Here is a 26311-nt window from a genome sequence, read left to right on the forward strand (position 1 = left end):
ACGGAGCAAAGTAATGGAATTATCAAACTGGTTATAGTTACGTTATCGCTTAAATTCCACGAAATTCCTTTTAAAGATAATTCATTCGCTTGGTTAACGAATGGCTGCAAAAATATATTCATATTAGGTTTATGTTTGTCAACCCATAAACCTACAAGAATCATGTTTCTAGAACGCATGTTAATTGGTAATTCGTTGAGCATGACATAAATTGGCCAAACTGATGAGGTACTTGATTTTCCTGTTGTGCATCCGTCTGTATTAAAAGTATACGACAAATTGTACCTGCCATTTAGTAAACCATTCCCACTTTTTATACATATTACCATCAAATATATCATTAATGGTGCCATCGTCGTATCTACGTCTATTAAATACTTCCTCCAAGCCTTTTATTATGTGTGACTGTTGTAATAAGTTTCGTAATTGATTTTTTAAATCTAGTTCCAAAAAAAAAGATTTTGTTTCTGAAATTTTAGTGTGAATTCCGCACTCGCAAATAAAATCTTCCATACGTGATCGTTCATCCGCATACTTCTTGCAATTCGGATAATAAACATGATACTTAAAATTATGTGATTGCGTAGGGAAGTACTGTAGTAATTGATATTTACTATTAGGCAAAAGGTTTTTTTTTTTAAAATAATATTTATAGCTTGTAACATGCAAACAACAGCGTTCCAAGGAAGGCAGAATCGCATCGCCATTCTCATACATATAAGTATGGTTTCTCCTCGTGTAGTAGTGGTACAAGAACACAAAGTGTCATTCAAATTCGGATCATGGTATTCCGGTTCACTTGTTCCAGTATGCGTGATCTGTGTGATAAAAACATATTGAAAATGAGAATCCTATGTAGAGTATGTACATGAGAAAGAAATTTTTTCACGTCTGATTAAAAGATCGTTTATTTCAATTGAATAATTGAATATTAAGCACAAGAAAAAAATTAAAACAAGAAAAAAGTACTTGTGATCGCGCATTTGCATAAATACAGCTAGTTAATATTTATCATGCTTTTTTAATCAGCATATTGTATAATCGAATCCCAATTTTCATTCCGTGACTTTCTTAATTTTATTATTATATCTAGTATTCCTTTCATAATATGTCATTAGCGGCAATGTAGATTCAGAGAGAAAATTTGAAGTACGCAAATATTTTGAAAAATATGGAAGATACAGAAAAATGTTTCCGATACAATTTGTATGGTTGGAAGAGAGACAAATAATAGTACGATTAAACTGTAAGCTAATTATAAACTATTGATTTCTTTTCAATTATTTCCTATCTTAATAATTTTATAAATAATCAAAATAATAATCAGAGAAATCATATTATATATAAAATCATATAATTCCATATTCTTATAAAAAAAATGTGGATCATCTCTAAATGGATTACAAAATTGATTTTTTTCTTAAAACTAATTTTAACATTAATTGTTTTCCTTCCAACCACACACAAGCAAATTTTGTCTCAAACATTTTTCCATATTTTATATATTTTTCGAAATATTTGTCTGCTAAGATAAATTAAATTATAAAATAGCAAACGCAAATAATTAGAAAAGGATAAAAAATAATTTATTTCGACATTTACGACTTCAAATTTTTCCAATCTATTTGAATAAAAAATGAAAACGTGCGAATTCAACACAATGAAGAGATCATTTCATATTTCAATTCATTTGAATTCAAAAATAATATAAAAGGGTATAATCAATCTAAATTCAAAATAATGAATAATGGGACTATCTCATTCGGACACAGACCCGATTGACCACAGTCACCCAGCGCCTCGTGCCTAATTTTTCATTGATTAAGCGTATGAGTGGCTGTAATCAATCGGGTCTGTGTCCAAATGGGACTCACCCTAAATAATGCATTTTATATTTAAATTTATTTGAATCCAAAAATAATATTAATGGGGATATGATTACATCCGATTTCAAAATCATGAATATTTTAAAATTTTATTTTTCAATCCACATTTTATATTTCAATCAAAAAATGCTAAAATGTAAATTTAATAAATTAAAATAAATTATAATTTTTAATTCATTTAAATTCAAGTCCATTTGCTGGGTAAAATTAGATTTAAATAAGTCACTCTTTATATATTGTATACACACATTAGTGCCAGTTTAAAAAATAGAACTGTACTCAATGCAGAAAATATCGCATAAACCTCATAGAACTGCATAGAAAAATATATATTGTTTAATATGTTATTTTTTTAAGGTATTTTATACATTGAATGCAGCTCTATTTGACATTTTTACTAAAGTGTAACAGATAGACCAGAGAAGTACAAACTATTTGTCTTGGCTGCGCACTGACTTTATCTAAATCTAAATTCAAAAGGTTGAAAATTACAGCAGATTGCAATAATATTTGAAACATATTGTAATACTTTCTACTTCATTTGTTGACTGAATTAATTCCGGCAAAAATATTCGGACTGCACTGCACATAATCAACATTAATATCGCTCAATCATTTATACATATATTTACATTTTCAACTGCCTCGTCATCAAAATCGTTAATATATCCCACATCGTTCCAGTTCCATTCTTGGATATTTGACAAGTCGTCTTCATATACCTGATTGTTTTGTATTGTATTATTATTCGATAATGCCTCCTTGTCATCACATGGCACATTCTGTACAATATTTAAATTCAGAAATACTTTCATAAATGTGTGTGTGTGTGTGTGTGTGTGTGTGTGTGTGTGTGTGTGTGTGTGTGTGTGTGTGTGTGTGTGTGTGTGTGTGTGCGCGCGCGCGCGCGCGCGCGCGTACGTGTGCGTGTATAGGTGTCTTATTGCCTACTAAATCATCACTGCTTGACTCACACTAGTCATTAAGTTATCATCACTTATGTTATTGTCCTCGACATCACTTTTATTTGCATCATCTCTTAACGGACTACGCATTTGAGACAAATGTAAAAGACGGACGTGGATGGCAAATTTTGTTGATTGTTGTTTTGTTGGTTTATCGAGCAAGCAAATTGTGCTGTCTGGAAATATATTATTTTTAAAAATAGTTATTACACTGTATATAGTTGTACAAAAATAAAATATATAAATTATATCTGCAGACATACATTAAGTTAAAGTCATGTTTAATAAATATTGACAATTTTCTTACCAGATTTTCTTGTATTGATTTGGCAATAAACAATTGTTTCTTTCGATAGCAGCGAGAGAATAACGTCTGCCGCGGTATTGTCGATACATCACAGTTCGCACAATAATAATTTTTATATTTATTTCTGGGCATTTTTGAATCGGAACCAATTTAAATATAATATTTATGATTCAATAATAAGCAACAAAGCACCATAATATTCTTAACTAGTTACTGTTTTTAGATCGTTTGATACATCATGTGGTAAGCGCTTATGCCTATTACACAATACGTCAAGTACGCCAGCATCGTAATTTGTATTGACCAATCACAATCGAATGTGATGAGAATACTCAGCTGTGATTGATCAATTCTTAGAGCTTAGAGTGGCTTATGGCACCGGCATATGACGTATTTGTTTGTATTGCCTGAACTCCCCAAAAATCTTAGCACTTGAAACGAAATAAATATATATTTAAGCGTTGGAAAAAGAGAAAACGTAGATGCTGAGTACAAACAGTGTAAATGCAACATAAACAGACCTATTGTACAACAGGCTCTAACAGGAATGTTGAGATATTCTTCTAGATCATCCAATCAAACCTTTAGATCTAGAAGAATACACAAATAACAGCGAGCGCTCACTCAAAGCGTTCAGCACACTCAACGCGCCCATTCCTATGTAATAACACTTGGGATTTTGTACTGATAATTGTGATATTGATATAAATTGAGAGAATAAGAAGATCGAAAAGAAAATTGAAAAGAAGATCAAAAGTACTCGAGAAGAAAAATAATCCTTTATTTAACAACTACGATCGTCATAAGTGCACGATGTCATTTGCACGAGTATGGATTAAAAAAACTGGAAAACAGGAGAATGTTTCAATTCACGATCTCGTGCAATTTGATGCTTCGCGATACTATTCTGAGAAAGAGGACGCACGTTCAAAACTTGTATTTTCTGTACGAAGGAAAGAAGGTGGGACAGTAAAATGCCAAGTTCTGGCAATTGCAGGTTAGATTTATACATTACTATAAACTATAAATTATTTTTTTAACGACTATTCAAGTAAGAACGCATAATGAAAATACGCTTCTAGTGACAAAATTTCTATGAAAATATAAAAAAATATAATATATATATTCCTACATAAAACAAAATAAATTTTTTCAATGTGTAAAAATATTCAAAATCATTGTTTCATATCACAAAATGTAGATTATTATCGTGTTATCAAACTATTAATTTTATGTAATGAATATGTACATTTTGTATACATATTTAATTGGAAAAGAATTAATGACTATTAAGCATTAAAGTATATTCAAGTATTATAAATATGTTTTGTACATAAGTGTAAAATAATTATTCTTATTCCCTCTTCTGTAAAACTAGCAATAAAGGAAACACAGAAATTATCCTCGACAATGTCCTCTGTCATTAAATGCTACTTGTAACAATAGTTTCAGCAATAGTTTTATTGCAAATTTACAAGAATAATTTGTAAATTTTAATCTTATAAGTTTTCACTTTTTCTTGTTCATAAGAAATTACAAATGCAAAGTAACTTATTTATGTGTATATTAATGACCAAAGATTACATAAGTAACAAGTATAAATATGATGTAAAATAATATTAATGAAGTTTATAGATATTAATCGTTAAAAAAACAAGTATAATATACAGGGTGTTTCAGACCACCCGTACACCCCTTTTCTCTTCGCAGGATTAGGACCAATCAAAAATATGTTCAGACGAAAGTTGTAGGGTTTCAAAAGATCTATTCAATGATCTTATCAGTTTGACCTTGGATGGCGTCGCCAAGGTTAGATCGAAATCACATTAAGTTTTTTAAATAGAACACCCTATTTTTGATTCCAGAATCTAATAGCTGGTGTCAAGACCTTTCCAAAACACTATAAGAATGTTTATTTTCGTTGACTACTTTCCGAGTTGTGCGGCTTGAAAGTGACACTACCGCCAGCATCAGCATTACTCAAGATGTACCATGTGGTGGTTACTTAGTCGGATTTAATCTTGTGTGTGGGTGTGTGCATACGTGCATGCGTATGTGTATGGGGGAGGAAAAGGGGAGTCAAAGTTTTATGTACTCTGCTTTGGTTTATTAACTGGATTGATTATGTTTGATGATCAATCATGTCCAGATTGACTGTATGCATTTTCCCGTGCTTAGCATTATCCAGAATGAACGACGTGGACGTGACGAGAATTTCATCCCATTGGGGTGCTTGATTCACGTGAGTCCCCTTGCCTCTCACGTTTGTGGTGCTTGATTCACGTGAGTCCCCTTGCCTCTCACGTTTGGGGTGCTTGATTCACGTGAGTCCCCTTGCCTCTCACGTTTGGGGTGCTTGATTCACGTGAGTCCCCTTGCCTCTCACGTTTGGGGTGCTTGATTCACGTGAGTCCCCTTGCCTCTCACGTTTGGGGTGCTTGATTCACGTGAGTCCCCTTGCCTCTCACGTTTGGGGTGCTTGATTCACGTGAGTCCCCTTGCCTCTCACGTTTGTGGTGCTTGATTCACGTGAGACCCCTTGCCTCTCACGTTTGGGGTGCTTGATTCACGTGAGTCCCCTTGCCTCTCACGTTTGGGGTGCTTGATTCACGTGAGTCCCCTTGCCTCTCACGTTCGGGAATGAATGAGTGTATGTTTTGTTAAGCGACTAAATGTTCAAAGTGAGCACCATTCTCTGCGATGCAAGCATCAACTCTATTTTGAAAATCATTGGTTGCTCGAAGAATTTCCTCGGCACGTAAGGATCGAATTGCTTCACTTATTCTACGAATCATATTATCCCTCGTAGTCGGACGTTCATGATAGACCAAGTTTTTTATCCTTCCCCAGAAATAATAATCAAGGACGGTGAGATCTGGTGATCGGGGTGGATAATTGATTGGACCGTATTTGCCTATCCACTTGTCGGGGAACATAGTATTTAATGCCGCACGAGCAACTCTCGATGTATGAGACGGACATGCATCTTGTTGGAACCACATGTTCAGGCGCAATTGCAGAGGAATATTTTCTAGTAAGACAGGAAGATCTGTCATTATCAAGGCGGAATATCTATCACCGTTTAGATTTTTGTCAAAGAAAACAGGACCTATGATTTGACTTCCAATAATTCCACACCAAACATTGACTTTCCAAATGGTTTGATGATCTACTTCTCTCAACCAGTGAGGATTATTTTGTGCCCAATAACGAGAGTTCCAAGTATTAACAGATCCATCACTTTTAAGTGTACATTCGTCAGAAAATAAAATTTTCAAGTGGAAATCAAGTGGTTGCTGTCTTATAAAGTTGCAAAATACAAGTCTCTGTCTAATATCGTTATAATTCAACGCTTGATGAACAGACATTCTGTAAGGGTGAAATTTGTTATTTTTTAGAATGCGCCAAACACTGATTTTACTAACACCACAATCTTGTTCTCGTCGTCTTAAAGAATCATAAGGCTTCAATTCTGTCGATGCAAGAATTTCCACTGTTCTTTCATCCATAATCGGACGACGAATTTGTGTACCTTTGTTATGTTGAGGCTGAACGACACCTTTAATTTTGATTCGTTTAGCCAAACGTGAAAAAACATTTCGCGAGTGAGGAGTCCGATCAGGATAACGTTCCCGCCACAATCTTTCCGCTGCAATGAATGTACCTCGACACTCACCTAAAATTAGCAGCATATCATATGCTTCTTCATTGGAATAGGACATGGCTAAATAAACCTAGACTAATAAAGAGGGTCGGATTTTTGTTGCGCGATTGATACTGATATGACGGTTATTGAAGACGTAGGTGACAAGTTTGAGAGAGTTATTGTCACTCGTGTTGAGTTGAGTCACAATAGCGTTGTGGTGAATACATCTCTACTACATCCTATGCAAATAACAATATGTATAAAATCACGAGTTAGACATCGTTACGCAGAAAGCCGCGCTCGTTATTGCTCGTGTGCTACTGTTAAAGTAATAATGTAATTACATAATATTATGACATACATATGTATGTGACTATCTACGGTCGCGACAGCTAACTTTCACGACTTTTCATGATCTGTTTTTGTTGGCCCGGCTCGCGTGTTTACTTTCTTTGTGTCGGCTGCACGGCTTTCTGCGTAACGCGTGATTTTATATTGTTATTTACATGGTGTTGGCGGTAGTGTAACTTTCAAGCCGCACAACTCGGAAAGTAGTCAACGAAAATAAACTTTCTTGTAGTGTTTTGGAAAGGTCTTGACACCAGCTATTAGATTCTGGAATCAAAAATAGGGTGTTTCATTTAAAAAACTTAATGTGATTTCGATCTGACCTTGGCGACGCCATCCAAGGTCAAACTGATAAGATCATTGAATAGATCTTTTGAAACCCTACAACTTTCGTCTGAACATATTTTTGATTGGTCCTAATCCTGCGAAGAGAAAAGGGGTGTAGTATATGTACGTGTGCGTGGGTGCGTGTGTGCGTGTGTGCGCGTATATACACATACTAATGTTTCTTTTTGCAGCAAATGAAGAACATGTTCCGGCGCGCGTTGCAACAGGCGAAAAAAGAAGATCAGTATATGCCTAATAAAAAAAAACGGAAACTTTAAAATGTTTTCAACGTTTTGTACAGGATATATTGCTGGTGCAGGATATGGTGGAGGATCTGCAGACGCGCCACCAATAAAAAATCATCCGGCTTTTACTGAGGCGTTCAATCCGCCGTCGCCCACCCAGGTGTACTATCCTCCGCCGCCGCCCACCCAGATGTACTATCCGCCGCCGCCGACTCAGGCGTACTATCCGCCGCCGCCGCCGACTCAGACGTACTATCTGCCGCCGCCGACTCAGGCGTACAATCCACCGCCGCACACCCAGGCGTACAACCCGCCGCCGCCGACCCAGGTGTACAACCCGCCACCGCCAACCCAAGCGTACAATCCGCCGCCTCCGATCCAGGCGTACAACCCGCCACCGCCGACCCAGGTGTATAACCCGCCGCCGTCGACCCTGGCGTACACCCCTCCTCTGCCGACCCAGGCGTACAACCCGCCACCGCCGACCCAGGTGTATAACCCGCCGCCGTCGACCCAGGCGTACAACCCGCCGCCGCCGACCCAGGCGTACAATCCGCCGCCGCCGACTCAGGCGTACAACCCGCCGCCGCCGACCCAGATATAAATTGTGGCGATTTTTTGTATTTTTATAAATAAAAATTATCTTAACGTACAAAAAACCAATTCATCAATTTTTCAACCTTTTTTCTATATTAAAAGTACATATAATTAATTCATTTAATTATACATACATACCCATATATATATATATATATATATATATATATATATATATATATATATATATATATATATATATATATATATATATATATATATATATATATATATATATATATATATATATATATATATATATATATATATAATTAATATATATATGTATATATAATACAAACACGCAATACTGTTGTTTCGTATATAAGACAAAATTCCTTTTATTTATTTTCGACTCGTGGATGTGAACCGCGATTAACTTTTATCATTTACTGACGTTCTGTAGCTCGTATGTATGAAATGAGACCAGCGCGGACTTCAGAAAACTCTAACAAACACTGACTGAGTGTAATTCCAATGAAAAACCTAACAAAAAAGTTTAACACGTAAACAGCTGTACGTGTAAATTTCGCTTAGCTCACGCGCGCGCGCGCACAGGCACACACGCATGCATACATATCTTTTTTCGCCAATGAGGCTCGAGATGCGTTTGTATGTGCCTAATTTTTGCATGTTACATTTATGGAAATTAATTAAATTATTTATTTATATATTTAGCTTGAGGCAAATTGAAAGCTGACCAATCGATGGAAAACTCATTTTTATTCATCAAAAGCGACATGAACATGATCGAACCTATAAATCCTCAGGCGAGCAAGCCGCTATTTTACCGAACGCACTTGCTCCGATTATAGCGCCATCTGCGAAAGAACCTATGAACTACAGCCACTGCTCTTCTTGCCATCGTTTACGTGCGCTAAGCGAAATTTGGACACGTACAGCTGTTCACCTATTAAACTTTTTTGTTAGGTTGTTGATTGAAACGATACATAGTCAGTGTTGTTTGTTAGAGTTTTCTGAAGTCCGCCCTGGTCTCATTTTATACATACGAGCTACAGAACGTCAATAAATGACATAAATTAACCTTGGTTGACAGATCTACAAGTCGAAAATAAATGAATTTTTAACTTTTTGGTCGATTTACTCATAAAATTTAGCAGAGCACACTTTGTTTTGGTGCGTACTTTTATTTTGCGAAAGGATTTTGTAATCTGTAAAGCCAATTCGAAAATTAATGAACACTGTAATGGTCGGTAATTCCCGTCAGTATAGCATCCTCTTAAACGTAAAATTAAACGTATAACAAACATCAGAATCATTTTTATATGTTTATTCAATCATTTGATACTTGTTTTAAACATTCTTTCAATATATACATTTACATTAACGCTAGAGTTAAAAATTGTGACTCGGAGGCAGATGTAAGAAAGCAAATCTCATTTTCAATAAAAAAAGAGAGATAGGCATTGAAGGAAGGTAGAAAGACAAAAATAGATTTAATAACGCGCATTCGACCTTGTTTCGAGTTCAAATAATTCAATTTAATTATGTATAGTTTAAATTAGATTAATCATAAGCTACTTTCCTTTGTTTGCCTTTTTTTTGTTTGTTTCTCAAAGCGTTGTCAAATTCAAAATGATGAAATTAGTGCAAATCATCATATTATTGTATTCATAAGAACATCCGTTCTACACGCTGTATCTCGTCGAGAATATTCTGTCTCGTTGGCTATTCGAAAGTACGAATATGAGAAACTTCGATGTTAAGCATGAAAATATTTTGTATGCGAAGCAAATAAGTTTTTGTCGTGGTCGTTCGTACACGCAAAGAAAGGTCGGACCAAGCAAATAGTAAGTTTACCGGTCCGGTCCGGTGGCCGTTTTAAATCGTCGATAACGATACAGTAATTAGTCCATCAGAGCCAATAAGACATTTTTCCGCCGAATTGCTTCTCCCGGCTTTTCTTCGCTTAAACCAGAGCAGGGAGGTTCGCTCCCTCTGCGAGAGATTCGCATATTCAGATTCAAAAAGCGACGCGAGAGAGTCACGTAGCATCCGTAACCGAGCGAGACATAAATCGGAAAGTGTCGGGAGTTATAAGGCGTGCGAACTTGTGTTCGTTGTTGACCCGCGCGCATTGAATAAGATTGTGCGGGCGTTCTTATCAATCAAAGAGATCGAAACACTGTAAATAATTTAGTGATTAAAGACAATTAATATTGAACCGTTAATTGCATTAAGTGATCACTCTGTTCGCCTTCTTTTCCTCTCCCGCGTCCCATTTCACTCATTATACAAACGTAACGCTGCCGTCGTCGCTTGCGCTCTCGCGTCGGACTCGCTCTCGTAATCGCGCGCTCAGGGCTGTATCTAGTCCGAGCGCCTCGAAAATTAATCGCTCACACAGTTCTCGCTCGCGCTCTATTCGGAGTGAATTCCGGCATTTCAACGCGCGCATCACTCATCACTAAACAGATCCAATTAGCTTTATTTTGTTAAATATTCATGTGCACTTTGTCAATCATAAACACTTGAAAAATTTGATACGTAGCATATGTAAGAGTATATTATTGACACTAATTAATGTAAAATGTATATTTTTAACTGTACATATTTATTTATAGTCTCATTCAATGCGTTTATGCACGAAACAAACGAATTCAGCAGGAAAAATTGTCTGCCTCACGAATCGAGATTGATGACTATTCAGGTTAGAAAACTGGTCACATGGGCAACATGAGGGCGGCATTAGTACAATAATTACACGCGTGTGATCCATTCTGTGACGTATAATCCTACTATAGAATAGTTTAAAAATTTGACAACTGTAGTATTTGCAGTAGAATAACTACATGTATGTGATTCGTCATATGTAATAATTTCGGGCGGAATTATAGTAATCACATGGATTACAATATCCAGCCAGTGATTTTTTTTCTTAAGAGTATATGGATTAATTATATTTATAAATGTTTCATGCTCAATACAGCTATATTTTTTTTCAATTTCTTTTTATTTTATTAATATACCATTAAGATAAAAAAAAATATATCGTCATGTATTTTTTATATATGTATAAGTAGGAAACGTATATATATATATATATTAATACATAGCGCGCGCGCATAGTAACTCGGCTCCGCGGTACGAAAATCTCAAACTGTATAGCTGATAGTTGAAAGCAAAGCTGCGCCTGTAACAAGAAAGAAAGAGAACGCTCGAGACAGAAGAGGATAGGTCAAGAAGGTGATAGACCGCTTGAGAAAGAAGGAGACAGTAGAGCTCCCCACTCGTCGCCTTGGCTGTTCGACGTATAGTCGTGAGCTAAAAGGTAGCAACACATTGTTTTTGATGGTAGATGGTTTGATGTTTAATTGGTTGGATCCACAGGTAAGAACCAATGACGTTCGCCGTTTAATGAGCAAATCTACATTTCAAAAACAATCGAAGAAAATGTGTTGCAACCTTTTAGCTCACGACTATACGCCGATAAGTGGGGATAAAGTGCTAGCTGGTGCAAGTGGATCTGTTCCCTCTGGCTGTCGGTGTGGCTGCAAATCGGCGCCTCAATGGCAACTCTGCCACCAGGTCGGTGACGACGCTTTTCCCCAGGGGTCCCGATTTCTTCGCCGGACCTTCCTCGGGAACTTTCCTCGGATATCCAATATTCCGAGCATTCCCTGTCCTCTTAGCGTAGCGAGCGTATCTTTACTTCTTTCTCAAGCGAGCGTCATAGATACTAAGTCGCATTAATATTAAGTCCGCGCTACTCTAATCATTCGCCGTGTTCAAGCATAAGAACTGCGTTAGCTTTAAAAATTACGTTATAAAATATTTCTCAACTCATATCCGAGCGTTATTTTCTAAAAACCGCTTAGTCATTTGTGTTCAAGCGTATTAGTCAACTAAAACTCAACGACACCGCGTGCGATATTATTTAGTTTTAAGTTCCCGCGAGTAAAGACGTACCGTGGGACACAAGTTCTAAAAATGTTGACATCCTTTTTTAAAATAAATTTTTATTTTATATTTCTGTAATACGGAGTGTGGAGAAGTAGAATGCATAGGCGGATTCTAACCCAGGGATCTCAGGGGGGTGCGGGGAAGGGGGGGAATATTTCGGGTCGCGCGGGGGGACCTAACCGGCGATAAGGTCCCGCGAGTGGACCAAACCGGGTGGGGAGGGGGAGGGGGGGCATAAAACGGTGACACGTGTAAACCTAACCGGTAGTTCTGCGTAATCAATGTTTATATAAACAGTGATAACGATTCGAGGACCATGTTCTTGGCCGATGTTTAAATAAATTTGACACCTTTGAAATGTGCCGCGGTCGGGGAAGGGGGGAATATTTCGGGTCTCACGGGGGGTCTAACCGGAGACGATGTTACGCGACCGGGGCAGGGCGAGGGGGGATTAAATCGGGGACACGTGTACGAACCTAACCGGTAGTTCTGCGTAATCAATGTTTAAGTAAACAGAGTGATAACGATTCGAGGACCATGTTCTTGGCCGATACCTTTGAAATGTGTCGCGTGGAGGCAACTGGCCATTTAATGTAAACATGGACCATGTACCTGTCACTCTGTTTACATAAACATAATAAATCACATCGCGAGGAGGTGTGTATGACTGTTCTTTGAAATCGGAAATGTCTGTCATCACGAGGGAGATAAGCGATACGATGGCGAAGGGGTGTGCGCGGCTATTTCCGCGGGGTCCGCCGCCGCCGCCGCCGCCGCCGCCGCACCGCGTACGCGGAGGGGATGCGCGCTGTCTAACGCGGAGTCCGCTGGGGCGATCCGCCGCGTGCGTGGAGGGGATGCGCGCTTACGCATTCGCTCTCTCCGTCCCTCGCTCGCTTACTCGCTCGCTCGATTTTCCCGTACGCGGTAACGGGCATGCTTGCGCGTTTAGTCTCCCCCACCTCGCCAAGCTTGTTTCTTTCACGCGCTCGCTCGCTCGCTCGCTCGCTTTTTCCATCCACTCGCTTCTATAGCGCATTCGCTCGTCGTATGCGACCCATTTCCCCACCCAGCACCCGCTACCGCCCTACCTCTATCGCTGTTTTCACGATAATTTTTTTAATGAGGGGATTGAAGGAAAGGTGAATAAGTGATAGGAGAAAAAAATTGGTACATAAATTAAAATTCATATATGTATTTTGAAAAATTTTACACAAAAACAGAAAAAAAATTTTTGTATTAAAAAATTCTATAATAATTTTTTTCACCAGATCTCCTCCTGGTAGACCCGCTCTCCGAATAATATTTGAAGGTCCCATTGATCCTCCAGGTCCCACTCGTTGCAGACCCACTCTCTTTCATTATACCACTGGTCCCACTGACGGTACCAGCGCCTATATTTCGCATCGGATATATTGATAAATCCTGCTATCTCAATTTGGTCTCGAGAGATGTTCTGAAACAAAAACAGGAAAAAACGTTTAATATTACAATTGTACACATAAAATAGTAATTTAAAATTGATATAAATAATAAAACTTACGGGGCGGGGGCTGGTAATCCTTAATTCTAATAAGTGCCTTATCGGCACAACGAGTTGCTCCTCATTATGTACCATCAATCTCTGAAAAAAATATTAAAAATGTAAAAACATATGTATATATTTTTTCAAAAATGTCAGGGTTAAAAAAGATGAAAAGAACTTACCGCATCCGCCGGATACGTAACTCGAATTACGTGAAATAATCTTTCCATTTTTTCGAAAAACTGAATACTGTTTTTAGTCTTTTTCACAAGAAGACTGTCTCACGACTGACTGACTGACTCTCTGACTGCAAGCAGAGGTCTATGCAGTTCCTCCTCTTCAAAAATCTACGTCATATAAACAACTGAAGTATCTCCGATTACTAATGTAAACTTTCAAAGAAAGAAACTCTTCTATAGTGCTCGCTCGCTCAATTTTCTCGTACATGGTGAAGCGTGTGCTTGCGCGTTTAGTCTCCCCCCCACCTCGCCACGCTTGTTTCTTTCGCGCGCCTCCTTAATGTAGGCGCCTAAATAACGCGCGCCTCTACTATCTCGCATATTATTTACTAAGAAAATAGGAAACAATGGATAAGGATAGATTTTCAAATACATTTTAAAGAGTTTTTTAAAATCCTTTTTTTATTGTTCATGTAATGCTTCGTTCACAATAGTATCAATAGCGTAAGCTATTAATTCACACTCAATTTGCGAACTCTTATCGTAAAATTTGCGCAATAATTCTGTCGCGTCTGGTTTGTTCATGGCAAAGTTTTGACGCAAAAATGTTACAAAATGTTTAAATTTCTCAGTCGCAGTTGCAATGCTTTGATGCAGCGTATAATACATGTGCTCGACACAATGTTCCAGGTTGAATATAAATAACATAGTTGCAGGTTTTAGGTAAATACAAGCATCGTGCAACGATAATTTAACAATATTTTCATCGCGCAGTTTCACGAGTTGCACGGTAAGGTCATGAATCGGTAACGATGGTGCTTCGGTTGACTGGACGAATCGCTCGAAATCCGCACGTTTATCTAACAGAGCTCTCCACGTTTTATAAGGTAGAACGATCCGGTTGCCGCGTGTATCGCCGAGCGATATCTCCACGGAGCAGGAAACAGATCCAACGTTGATCGCTACATCAATCCATTTGTAGGAAGTTGATGTTAGCGCAAACCTTCTACCCAAAATACGCGGCGTATACCGCGATTCCAAAGACGTGCTGAAAAAAACGGAGAGATAAGTAAAACGTACAATAAATGTATAAAACGTAATTTAAATATAAAGATACTTACGATCTCTCGCACGCTTCAGTCTGGATTGGAACGTAATAGTTTGCCATTGTTTATACCGAGAGAGAGATGCGTTGTCTCAGAACCGTTCAAACGAACGACTGATTCAAAACTGATTATAAATTGCGACGTTTGTAGGAGGATTAAAGCTTCTGCAATTGTAAAGGAGTGGGGGATACTTTTCCCTTCTATCAAACAATTTCATCATCATCGTTATCGCTTGAACGTGTCACGACACGTTTTCGCGGTCTGGCAACGTTGTACATGACGTACATGAAACATGACGTACATGAAACATGACGTACATGAAACGTAAAACATGACATACATGAAACATGACGTACATGAAACGTGAAACATGAAAAAAACGTTAATCTAAACATGAAAAAACGTTAAAATAAACGTGAAAAAAACATGAAAAAACGTTAAACTAAACGTGAAAAAACATGAAAAACGTTGAACTAAACGTGAGAAACATGAAACGTGAAACGTTACGTACATGAAACGTGAAACGTTACGTACATGAAACGTGAAACGTTACGTACATGAAACGTGAAACATGACGTACATGAAACATGACGTACATGAAACATGACGTACATGAAACGTAAAACATGACATACATGAAACATGACGTACATGAAACGTGAAACATGAAAAAAACGTTAATCTAAACATGAAAAAACGTTAAACTAAACGTGAAAAAAACATGAAAAAACGTTAAACTAAACGTGAAAAACGTAAAACTAAACGTGAGAAACATGAAACGTGAAACGTTACGTACATGAAACGTGAAACGTTACGTACATGAAACGTGAAACATGACGTACATGAAACGTGACGTACATGAAACGTGAAACATGACGTACATGAAACATGACGTACATGAAACGTGAAATATGAAAAAAACGTTAATCTAAACATGAGAATCGTTAAACTAAACGTGAGAAACATGAAAAAAACGTTGGAGAAACGTAGATGTAATGAAGGGGGAAAAAAAATGTATCTCGTATATTACATATGTTTATTTTTGCAATTGTGTCCACCAATTGTAAAGTTTGAATACATTTTGTAAAGCACAATGTTTATTCGTACGGTGTTGCCCACATTGAAAAGTATTAGCATCATTTAGATTATTCAGATTATCCACGTCTTCGTAATCCACATCCAGGCTCTCGATGTATGCGTATTCTCGCCGATTGTCCAGAAGTAATTCTCCCAGCCATTCTCGTTTCTCATGTCCTTTGACGTATACAATCTCCTTGTCGTCAGGATTTTCAGCACCCAGTACTGCAGTTGTAATCACTTGTCTCGCTTTCCGGTACGGAACCACCCCGTCGGTGCCCCATCTTAGCCCATGATGCATGGCAGTGAGCCAGGAGGCGCAAGATCTTTCGGATTTCATCAGCCAATCCCATGGCTGGGGGCTGTCAAAGATATAATGCGCGAGAACGTTTCCCCCTCTAAGAGCAGCAAATTCTTTTACGACGAAACCTCTCAATCGTCCAAGGGGGAAACCTTGCAGATCCACGAATGTCGGCACGGACATGTCGCGGTCGAAACGAAGACTGTGGTCTACGTCGATGTATCGTATAATATATGCGTGGAATTAAGTGATTTTGCGCACAATGTTTGTCAACGGGTTGTACTGAATCACGCGATCGTGTATTATCAAGCAATAGGCACTAGTATTTTCTGGTACGTTATCCTTTGTCTCAAATTCCAATCGCACGTCAACGGTTGCGCTCTTGATTGATTCAACTTGCCGACTACAATCTATTATTACGAAAGGACCGTGACGTATAAAATTTGTCACTGTGAGATTCGATTCGAGATACTCGTATCCGAGATAAGTTTTGCAGAAACGTGCATACATGTCGTACAGAATAGCCCATCTATTTTTACTAATATCTAAATTCATATCTTCATAAGGATAACTATCAGAATTCAAGTATAGTTTCACGTTGATTAAATTGCAATGGTCGAATCGGCTCGTGTCCTCGGACATGACGTTTTTTCGACCGGTTTGCAGAGCAAAGATGACATATCGCGGCTTCTCGAGTTGAGTAGCGGTCTTGATAGCCCACGAGTGCTTGGTCGTACGTTGCAAAAGCGGATACTCGTAAAGATCCCACGAGCGAAAAGCCATGCTGAGGTATCGTCCGCTCTCCAATGTGCGCAGCATCGTAAGTTTTCTTATTTCATTCAGTATTACGTGCGGCATTCGCCACTGAATCTTAAACAATTCTATCACAGGCTCTACCGCTGAATTGCCCTTTAGACAATTGTTATCGTTGCGCGCTCGTATCAAGATCAATTCGTGACGAGCGTTGATCACTACTCGACGGTAATCCTCGCAGAATCCCAACAGCACGTAAAGCAGAATGCAAAAGTTGAAGTAGCCATCAGCGGTAGTCAACTGTTCTTCCCAGCCAGCATTTCGCAAAATCACGCTTTTGTCGGATGACAGCGTTACATAGTTTTTGAGTGAGCTAGTTATACCCACGTTTCTATTACGATCAATCTCGACACCGTCGAGTTCATATCTTATCTCGTCAAACATAAATGCAACACAATTATTTCCCAAAACCACGTCACCGTTGACCTCCTCAGGTTTCTTCTTTCTTGTCAGCCTCCCTTCGACATATAGAAAGCTCTCGTACGGCAATGTATACAAATCCTGTTGCTGTATGGGTATTCTTATCTCGTCGCTGTGCACGTACGTTGTGTTTGCATACGGCGAATAAGCATGCGTCTCAATCTTGACAATTCGATCGTCAAAGATTGGCTCGTCTCCGATATTTAGAATATCAGTCATTTTTTCTTTTTTTAATCAGGATTGTCGTACCGCGAATCCCAGTGATTGTAAAAATTTAACGTTTGATACACTGAGCCTCTTTCGCTTCTCAGTTGATCGAGTCGGATTATCAATCGATGATGATGATGATGTCACCGGTCTTGTAAAGAATGCGTTATCTCTCTTTGCTCGCTCAGCTCCACTCAACACAAGCATCTCATGTGTCGCGTTATCGTTTTCGAACGTGCAACCTGACGGTAATTTCCTCCCCTCGAAAATCCAGCAATCGTCCGTTTTGATCGACAATGCGTATGGTAAGATCCGTAACGCTTCGTATGATCACTGGCAAGTAAATGACTGTTGCAGGCCTTTCACTGAGCTTATATCCTGAAAGCACGCTCGGAGAAAATTCATGAATCGTATGCACACGCGCACCGTTATTTTATGCACCTGCGGTGATACTACATTCGACGCGGATAATATTTACGTTCATAATATTAATTGACATGTCCGATTCGTGCCATCTACGTGGTTGCAGTATACGCTTCGAGAATCCCAGCAGCGATCCAATGCTGTTGGCTTTGTTAAAGTTTACTTTGTAAGCGCATTTAATTTCACATTTCATCGTGTTATGATTAGCTCGAATCACTATCGCTTCCTCGCTGTCATCGTTGATCACGCCGATATCGCCGCGGACAACTAGCGTGTCACCGGCATCTGGCGCGTTGCGTCGTGGACGTTTCTGCGAGATTGCACGTTTCAAAAATTCGTTAATGGCCGGCAACTCGTACGATCCCTCGGGTATCGTAATCTCCACATCGTCTTTGCCGAAATAAAATTTATTGTTTGAGGCGTTCACGTTCGGTATCGTGTTGTAAGTCTCAAAAAGCGTTAAACCGAGTTCGTATTCGGCATTGGTCAAATCTATCGCCGGAGAGTAATTTGCAGTGAGAACGCTGCTCTTTCCGCTTAGCGTTAGCGTAAACGACATGATGGAAAAAGCGTTCAACGAATACTGAGACTCTTCGACACCTCATCGATCTTTTTAAAAGTCAACAGTTTGTAAAAATCTCAGGCACATTTGTCCGCAGAAATTTTGATTGTACGTCTGATAGGACGTTTGATTGTACTCTATCGTAACATTGCTTCCGAAATATCGCACCAACTCTCGAGGCGGTCGAAGATTGCCAAAGCTGTCGAAATACACAACGCGGTTGCCCCTCTTTGCGTAAGCCACCCAGTGCGTGCCAGGGCCAGTGGTATCGTCCAAATTAACGATACCGCTCTCGTTTCGACGTACGCCACTCGTCGGTAAAGCATTACGCATGTACACACCGCTAAAATACGGTATGCGCATACGTCTCGCCAGCTGGTTCAATTGCACGTCGGTGGTCACGCCCGCAGGCATTTTTATCGTCTTTTCGACGTTTTTTTTTTCTCTTAGTTGATACGCCCTGTCCGCGTTTATACGGCCCGAGATAAATTCCTCGTCCGTATTTATAAGGTGCCAAGTATAGACCGCGACCTTGTTCCATCGCGCGATTGTGACGTTGCAGTTCTTCAAGTTGACGTCGCGCATCTTTGCGGGCGCTTATCGCTTTCGCTACATTTGCAGCTCCACCGATCAAAGATCCTAGAACGCCCAACATTGGTAGAATCGGTAACATGCCGCCTCGTTTTGCCGACGGAAGTACTCGTTTTTTTTTCGTCGTCGTCGTTTTCCTCTTTCTCGTCTTTGCATTCATACCCATGCCGATCTTGGTCTTGGCCTTCATCGCTGCCCAGATGGCTGCAGCGGCGGCTCTCTCGCCCAAAGTCGAGTCTCTCGCGGTAATGCGTTTCCGTGCTGACGCTGCGAGTATATCGTCAGCAGCGTGTCTATCGACGAGTTCGTTACTCTTAGAATACGCAATATCGTGTTCGCGGCACGCTGCGTCCAATGGATTTACGCCCGTGTCGCCTCTGGCTAATCGTTTCTTCAGCCGAGTGCCCGGACCGCAAAACTGGTAACCGGGAATATGTAACTCGAAAGGAAGCGCGTTTATCGCTCGATTCAGCAAACTTCCGGTTTTGTTCGACGCTGACATTCGCTGCAATCTTTTATCCTCGGTGCAGGGCCGTCGATGTGCGTACGCTGCCAAGGTTGATTATAATGCTCGTCGCAGCGACGATAAGTTTGAACTACCGGGTCCACCTGTATATGTTTCGGAAGCCGTTTCCAAACGTGGTCGATGTAATTACCGTACACGCGTAACAGTACGACTTTAGGTATATATTGCAACTGCTCAGCGCTTAGGTCCAGAATATCGCTGGGATGTGACAGCGCGAGAAACATTTTTGATACTGAGCTACTCAAGATTTCACACATCTATAAATAGGCCCTCGACGCGTCACGCGAGTTTAGTGTGAAACATGAAATTCGTGCGGCAGTCGCTGACGATACGCGTCACAAACTGCGACGAGAAATTGCGAATGATGGGGGACAACGCGCAGTTGCGGAAACATGGTGAAATGCTACCGAGTACCATCCGCGCAATAATTGCGGGACCATCTTCGTGCAGCAAGACTAATGTTCTGATAAGCCTGCTCGAGAGTCCGCATGGTGTACGTTTCGAGAATGTTTATATTTATTCCAAGTCGCTGCAGCAGCCTAAATATCAATATCTCGAAAATCTGTTGAAATCGATCGATGAAATCGGCTACTTTACGTTCTCCAATAATAGCGACGTTATTCCACCGAGCGAGGCGCTTCCAAATTCAATCTTCGTCTTCGACGACGTTGCGTGCGATAAGCAGGATGCGGTGAGAGAATACTTTTCAATGGGCCGCCACTCGAATGTCGACTGCTTTTATCTTTGTCAAACGTACGCGAGGATACCTAAACATCTGATACGCGAAAACGCCAATCTCCTAATTCTGTTTAAACAGGATGGTACCAACCTCAAACACGTTTACAACGATCACGTAAACACCGACATGTCGTAAGACGAATTTTGTGCTTTGTGCCGTGCTTGTTGGCAACAAAAGTACGGATTTCTAGTGATAGACAAGGACAGCGCGCTTAGTAACGGACGATACAGAAAAGGATTTAACGAGTTCGCGGTACCGCAAAACGATTAGTCATTATCGATACGTCATTGTTGAACGTTAACCTGGCGGAAAATAACAAAGATATACGCAAGCGTGAGCAACTCGCGAGGGAGATTGAAAAAACGAGCGATGCGATCCGCAAGAAACATCGCGCTTTAAATACCGGCAGGATCGAGGAGGAAATTGCAATGGAGAGACGTTTCAAGCCCATCGTCGCACCTCTGAAACAGATTGTCGAGGAATCTCAGCCGATTAAAAGAAAAGAAGAAATCAAGGAAGAAAGAATAATTAAGAAAAGAACGAGCGACGACGATGACGACGATGTTGCTTTCGACAATTCGTAACATGCACCAGTTTAAACAGAATTAGGAGATTGGCGTTTTCGCGTATCAGATGTTTAGGTATCCTCGCGTACGTTTGACAAAGATAAAAGCAGTCGACATTCGAGTGGCGGCCCATTGAAAAGTATTCTCTCACCGCATCCTGCTTATCGCACGCAACGTCGTCGAAGACGAAGATTGAATTTGGAAGCGCCTCGCTCGGTGGAATAACGTCGCTATTATTGGAGAACGTAAAGTAGCCGATTTCATCGATCGATTTCAACAGATTTTCGAGATATTGATATTTAGGCTGCTGCAGCGACTTGGAATAAATATAAACATTCTCGAAACGTACACCATGCGGACTCTCGAGCAGGCTTATCAGAACATTAGTCTTGCCGCACGAAGATGGTCCCGCAATTATTGCGCGGATGGTACTCGGTAGCATTTCACCATGTTTCCGCAACTGCGCGTTGTCCCCCATCATTCGCAATTTCTCGTCGCAGTTTGTGACGCGTATCGTCAGCGACTGCCGCACGAATTTCATGTTTCACACTAAACTCGCGTGACGCGTCGAGGGCCTATTTATAGATGTGTGAAATCTTGAGTAGCTCAGTATCAAAAATGTTTCTCGCGCTGTCACATCCCAGCGATATTCTGGACCTAAGCGCTGAGCAGTTGCAATATATACCTAAAGTCGTACTGTTACGCATGTACGGTAATTACATCGACCACGTTTGGAAACGGCTTCCGAAACATATACAGGTGGACCCGGTAGTTCAAACTTATCGTCGCTGCGACGAGCATTATAATCAACCTTGGCAGCGTACGCACATCGACGGCCCTGCACCGAGGATAAAAGATTGCAGCGAATGTCAGCGTCGAACAAAACCGGAAGTTTGCTGAATCGAGCGATAAACGCGCTTCCTTTCGAGTTACATATTCCCGGTTACCAGTTTTGCGGTCCGGGCACTCGGCTGAAGAAACGATTAGCCAGAAGCGACACGGGCGTAAATCCATTGGACGCAGCGTGCCGCGAACACGATATTGCGTATTCTAAGAGTAACGAACTCGTCGATAGACACGCTGCTGACGATATACTCGCAGCGTCAGCACGGAAACGCATTACCGCGAGAGACTCGACTTTGGGCGAGAGAGCCGCCGCTGCAGCCATCTGGGCAGCGATGAAGGCCAAGACCAAGATCGGCATGGGTATGAATGCAAAGACGAGAAAGAGGAAAACGACGACGACGAAAAAAAAACGAGTACTTCCGTCGGCAAAACGAGGCGGCATGTTACCGATTCTACCAATGTTGGGCGTTCTAGGATCTTTGATCGGTGGAGCTGCAAATATAGCGAAAGCGGTAAGCGCCCGCAAAGATGCGTGACGTCAACTTGAAGAACTGCAACGATACAATCGCGCGATGGAACAAGGTCGCGGTCTATACTTGGCACCTTATAAATACGGACGAGGAATTTATCTCGGGCCGTATAAACGCGGACAGGGCGTATCAACTAAGAGAAAAAAAAAACGTCGAAAAGACGATAAAAATGCCTGCGGGCGTGACCACCGACGTGCAATTGAACCAGCTGGCGAGACGTATGCGCATACCGTATTTTAGAGGTGTGTACATGCGTAATGCTTTACCGACGAGTGGCGTACGTCGAAACGAGAGCGGTATCGTTAATTTGGACGATACCACTGGCCCTGGCACGCACTGGGTGGCTTACGCAAAGAGGGGCAACCGCGTTGTGTATTTCGACAGCTTTGGCAATCTTCGACCGCCTCGAGAGTTGGTGCGATATTTCGGAAGCAATGTTACGATAGAGTACAATCAAACGTCCTATCAGACGTACAATCAAAATTTCTGCGGACAAATGTGCCTGAGATTTTTACAAACTGTTGACTTTTAAAAAGATCGATGAGGTGTCGAAGAGTCTCAGTATTCGTTGAACGCTTTTTCCATCATGTCGTTTACGCTAACGCTAAGCGGAAAGAGCAGCGTTCTCACTGCAAATTACTCTCCGGCGATAGATTTGACCAATGCCGAATACGAACTCGGTTTAACGCTTTTTGAGACTTACAACACGATACCGAACGTGAACGCCTCAAACAATAAATTTTATTTCGGCAAAGACGATGTGGAGATTACGATACCCGAGGGATCGTACGAGTTGCCGGCCATTAACGAATTTTTGAAACGTGCAATCTCGCAGAAACGTCCACGACGCAACGCGCCAGATGCCGGTGACACGCTAGTTGTCCGCGGCGATATCGGCGTGATCAATGATGACAGCGAGGAAGCGATAGTGATTCGAGCTAATCATAACACGATGAAATGTGAAATTAAATGCGCTTACAAAGTAAACTTTAACAAAGCCAACAGCATTGGATCGCTGCTGGGATTCTCGAAGCGTATACTGCAACCACGTAGATGGCACGAATCGGACATGTCAATTAATATTATGAACGTAAATATTATCCGCGTCGAATGTAGTATCACCGCAGGTGCATACAATAACGGTGCGCGTGTGCATACGATTCATGAATTTTCTCCGAGCGTGCCTTCAGGATATAAGCTCAGTGAAAGGCCTGCAACAGTCATTTACTTGCCAGTGATCATACGAAGCGTTACGGATCTTACCATACGCATTGTCGATCAAAACGGACGATTGCTGGATTTTCGAGGGGAGGAAATTACCGTCAGGTTGCACGTTCGAAAACGATAACGCGACACATGAGATGCTTTTGTTGAGTGGAGCTGAGCGAGCAAAGAGAGATAACGCATTCTTTACAAGACCGGTGACATCATCATCATCATCGATTGATAATCCGACTCGATCAACTGAGAAGCGAAAGAGGCTCAGTGTATCAAACGTTAAATTTTTACAATCATTGGGATTCGCGGTACGACAATCTTGATTAAAAAAAGAAAAAATGGCTGATATTCTAAATATCGGAGACGAGCCAATCTTTGACGATCGAATTGTCAAGATTGAGACGCATGCTTATTCGCCGTATGCAAACACAACGTACGGGCACAGCGACGAGATAAGAATACCCATACAGCAACAGGATTTGTATACATTGCCGTACGAGAGCTTTCTATATGTCGAAGGGAGGCTGACAAGAAAGAAGAAACCTGAGGAGGTCAACGGTGACGTGGTTTTGGGAAATAATTGTGTTGCATTTATGTTTGACGAGATAAGATATGAACTCGACGGTGTCGAGATTGATCGTAATAGAAACGTGGGTATAACTAGCTCACTCAAAAACTATGTAACGCTGTCATCCGACAAAAGCGTGATTTTGCGAAATGCTGGCTGGGAAGAACAGTTGACTACCGCTGATGGCTACTTCAACTTTTGCATTCCGCTTTACGTGCTGTTGGGATTCTGCGAGGATTACCGTCGAGTAGTGATCAACGCTCGTCACGAATTGATCTTGATACGAGCGCGCAACGATAACAATTGTCTAAAGGGCAATTCAGCGGTAGAGCCTGTGATAGAATTGTTTAAGATTCAGTGGCGAATGCCGCACGTAATACTGAATGAAATAAATAAACTTTCGATGCTGCGCACATTGGAGAGCGGACGATACCTCAGCATGGCTTTTCGCTCGTGGGATCTTTACGAGTATCCGCTTTTGCAACGTACGACCAAGCACTCGTGGGCTATCAAGACCGCTACTCAACTCGAGAAGCCGCGATATGTCATCTTTGCTCTGCAAACCGGTCGAAAAAACGTCATGTCCGAGGACACGAGCCGATTCGACCATTGCAATTTAATCAACGTGAAACTGTACTTGAATTCTGATAGTTATCCTTATGAAGATATGAATTTAGATATTAGTAAAAATAGATGGGCTATTCTGTACGACATGTATGCACGTTTCTGCAAAACTTATCTCGGATACGAGTATCTCGAGTCGAATCTCACAGTGACAAATTTTATACGTCACGGTCCTTTCGTAATAATAGATTGTAGTCGGCAAGTTGAATCAATCAAGAGCGCAACCGTTGACGTGCGATTGGAATTTGAGACAAAGGATAACGTACCAGAAAATACTAGTGCCTATTGCTTGATAATACACGATCGCGTGATTCAGTACAACCCGTTGACAAACATTGTGCGCAAAATCACTTAATTCCACGCATATATTATACGATACATCGACGTAGACCACAGTCTTCGTTTCGACCGCGACATGTCCATGCCGACGTTCGTGGATCTGCAAGGTTTCCCCCTTGTACGATTGAGAGGTTTCGTCGTAAAAGAATTTGCTGCTCTTAGAGGGGGAAACGTTCTCGCGCATTATATCTTTGACAGCCCCCAGCCATGGGATTGGCTGATGAAATCCGAAAGATCTTGCGCCTCCTGGCTCACTGCCATGCATCATGGGCTAAGATGGGGCACCGACGGGGTGGTTCCGTACCGGAAAGCGAGACAAGTGATTACAACTGCAGTACTGGGTGCTGAAAATCCTGACGACAAGGAGATTGTATACGTCAAAGGACATGAGAAACGAGAATGGCTGGGAGAATTACTTCTGGACAATCGGCGAGAATACGCATACATCGAGAGCCTGGATGTGGATTACGAAGACGTGGATAATCTGAATAATCTAAATGATGCTAATACTTTTCAATGTGGGCAACACCGTACGAATAAACATTGTGCTTTACAAAATGTATTCAAACTTTACAATTGGTGGACACAATTGCAAAAATAAACATATGTAATATACGAGATACATTTTTTTTTCACCCTTCATTGCATCTACGTTTCTCCAACGTTTTTTTCATGTTTCTCACGTTTAGTTTAACGATTCTCATGTTTAGATTAACGTTTTTTTCATATTTCACGTTTCATGTACGTCATGTTTCATGTACGTCATGTTTCACGTTTCATGTACGTCACGTTTCATGTACGTCATGTTTCACGTTTCATGTACGTAACGTTTCACGTTTCATGTACGTAACGTTTCACGTTTCATGTTTCTCACGTTTAGTTTTACGTTTTTCACGTTTAGTTTAA

General features: G+C 40.6%; 3 protein-coding genes across 3 annotated transcripts; 1 reads left to right on the forward strand and 2 right to left on the reverse strand.

The window, feature by feature from the left end:
• Positions 1 to 329: 329 nt before the first annotated feature.
• LOC120357220 lies at positions 330 to 3385 on the reverse strand. Its single transcript, XM_039447220.1, has 4 exons — positions 3159 to 3385; positions 2861 to 3027; positions 2519 to 2668; positions 330 to 818 (listed from the first exon to the last, which is right to left on the reverse strand). The coding sequence occupies exons 2-4, from the start codon at positions 2939 to 2941 to the stop codon at positions 441 to 443; spliced, it is 609 nt and encodes a 202-aa protein (XP_039303154.1). The 5' UTR covers positions 2942 to 3027; positions 3159 to 3385; the 3' UTR covers positions 330 to 440.
• Positions 3386 to 3971: 586 nt separating this feature from the next.
• On the forward strand, positions 3972 to 8328 carry LOC113002823 (extensin). Its single transcript, XM_039447509.1, has 3 exons — positions 3972 to 4155; positions 7781 to 7941; positions 7999 to 8328. Exons 1-3 carry the CDS (start codon positions 3972 to 3974, stop codon positions 8326 to 8328), a joined length of 675 nt encoding a protein of 224 aa, XP_039303443.1.
• A 4991-nt stretch (positions 8329 to 13319) lies between these two features.
• On the reverse strand, positions 13320 to 14434 carry LOC120357163. Its single transcript, XM_039446985.1, has 3 exons — positions 13953 to 14434; positions 13789 to 13869; positions 13320 to 13701 (listed from the first exon to the last, which is right to left on the reverse strand). Exons 1-3 carry the CDS (start codon positions 13998 to 14000, stop codon positions 13510 to 13512), a joined length of 321 nt encoding a protein of 106 aa, XP_039302919.1. The 5' UTR covers positions 14001 to 14434; the 3' UTR covers positions 13320 to 13509.
• Between the last annotated feature and the right edge of the window lie 11877 nt (positions 14435 to 26311).

This window comes from Solenopsis invicta, chromosome 3 (genome assembly GCF_016802725.1).
Source record: "Solenopsis invicta isolate M01_SB chromosome 3, UNIL_Sinv_3.0, whole genome shotgun sequence".
Lineage (NCBI taxonomy): Eukaryota > Metazoa > Arthropoda > Insecta > Hymenoptera > Formicidae > Solenopsis > Solenopsis invicta.

Coding starts and splice junctions, on each gene's coding strand:
- LOC120357220 (XM_039447220.1), bottom strand. CDS start 2,941: ATGCGTAGTCCGTTAAGAGATGATGCAAATAAAAGTGATGTCGAGGAC. Junction 2,669..2,860: donor ATGATAACTTAATGACTAGT/GTGAGTCAAGCA, acceptor AATATTGTACAG/AATGTGCCATGTGATGACAA. Junction 819..2,518: donor ATGACGAGGCAGTTGAAAAT/GTAAATATATGT, acceptor TTTATCACACAG/ATCACGCATACTGGAACAAG.
- LOC113002823 (XM_039447509.1), top strand. CDS start 3,972: ATGTCATTTGCACGAGTATGGATTAAAAAAACTGGAAAACAGGAGAAT. Junction 4,156..7,780: donor CCAAGTTCTGGCAATTGCAG/GTTAGATTTATA, acceptor CGTTTTGTACAG/GATATATTGCTGGTGCAGGA. Junction 7,942..7,998: donor ATCCGCCGCCGCCGACTCAG/GCGTACTATCCG, acceptor CCGCCGACTCAG/GCGTACAATCCACCGCCGCA.
- LOC120357163 (XM_039446985.1), bottom strand. CDS start 14,000: ATGGAAAGATTATTTCACGTAATTCGAGTTACGTATCCGGCGGATGCG. Junction 13,870..13,952: donor TTACGTATCCGGCGGATGCG/GTAAGTTCTTTT, acceptor TATTTTTTTCAG/AGATTGATGGTACATAATGA. Junction 13,702..13,788: donor GGATTACCAGCCCCCGCCCC/GTAAGTTTTATT, acceptor TTTTTGTTTCAG/AACATCTCTCGAGACCAAAT.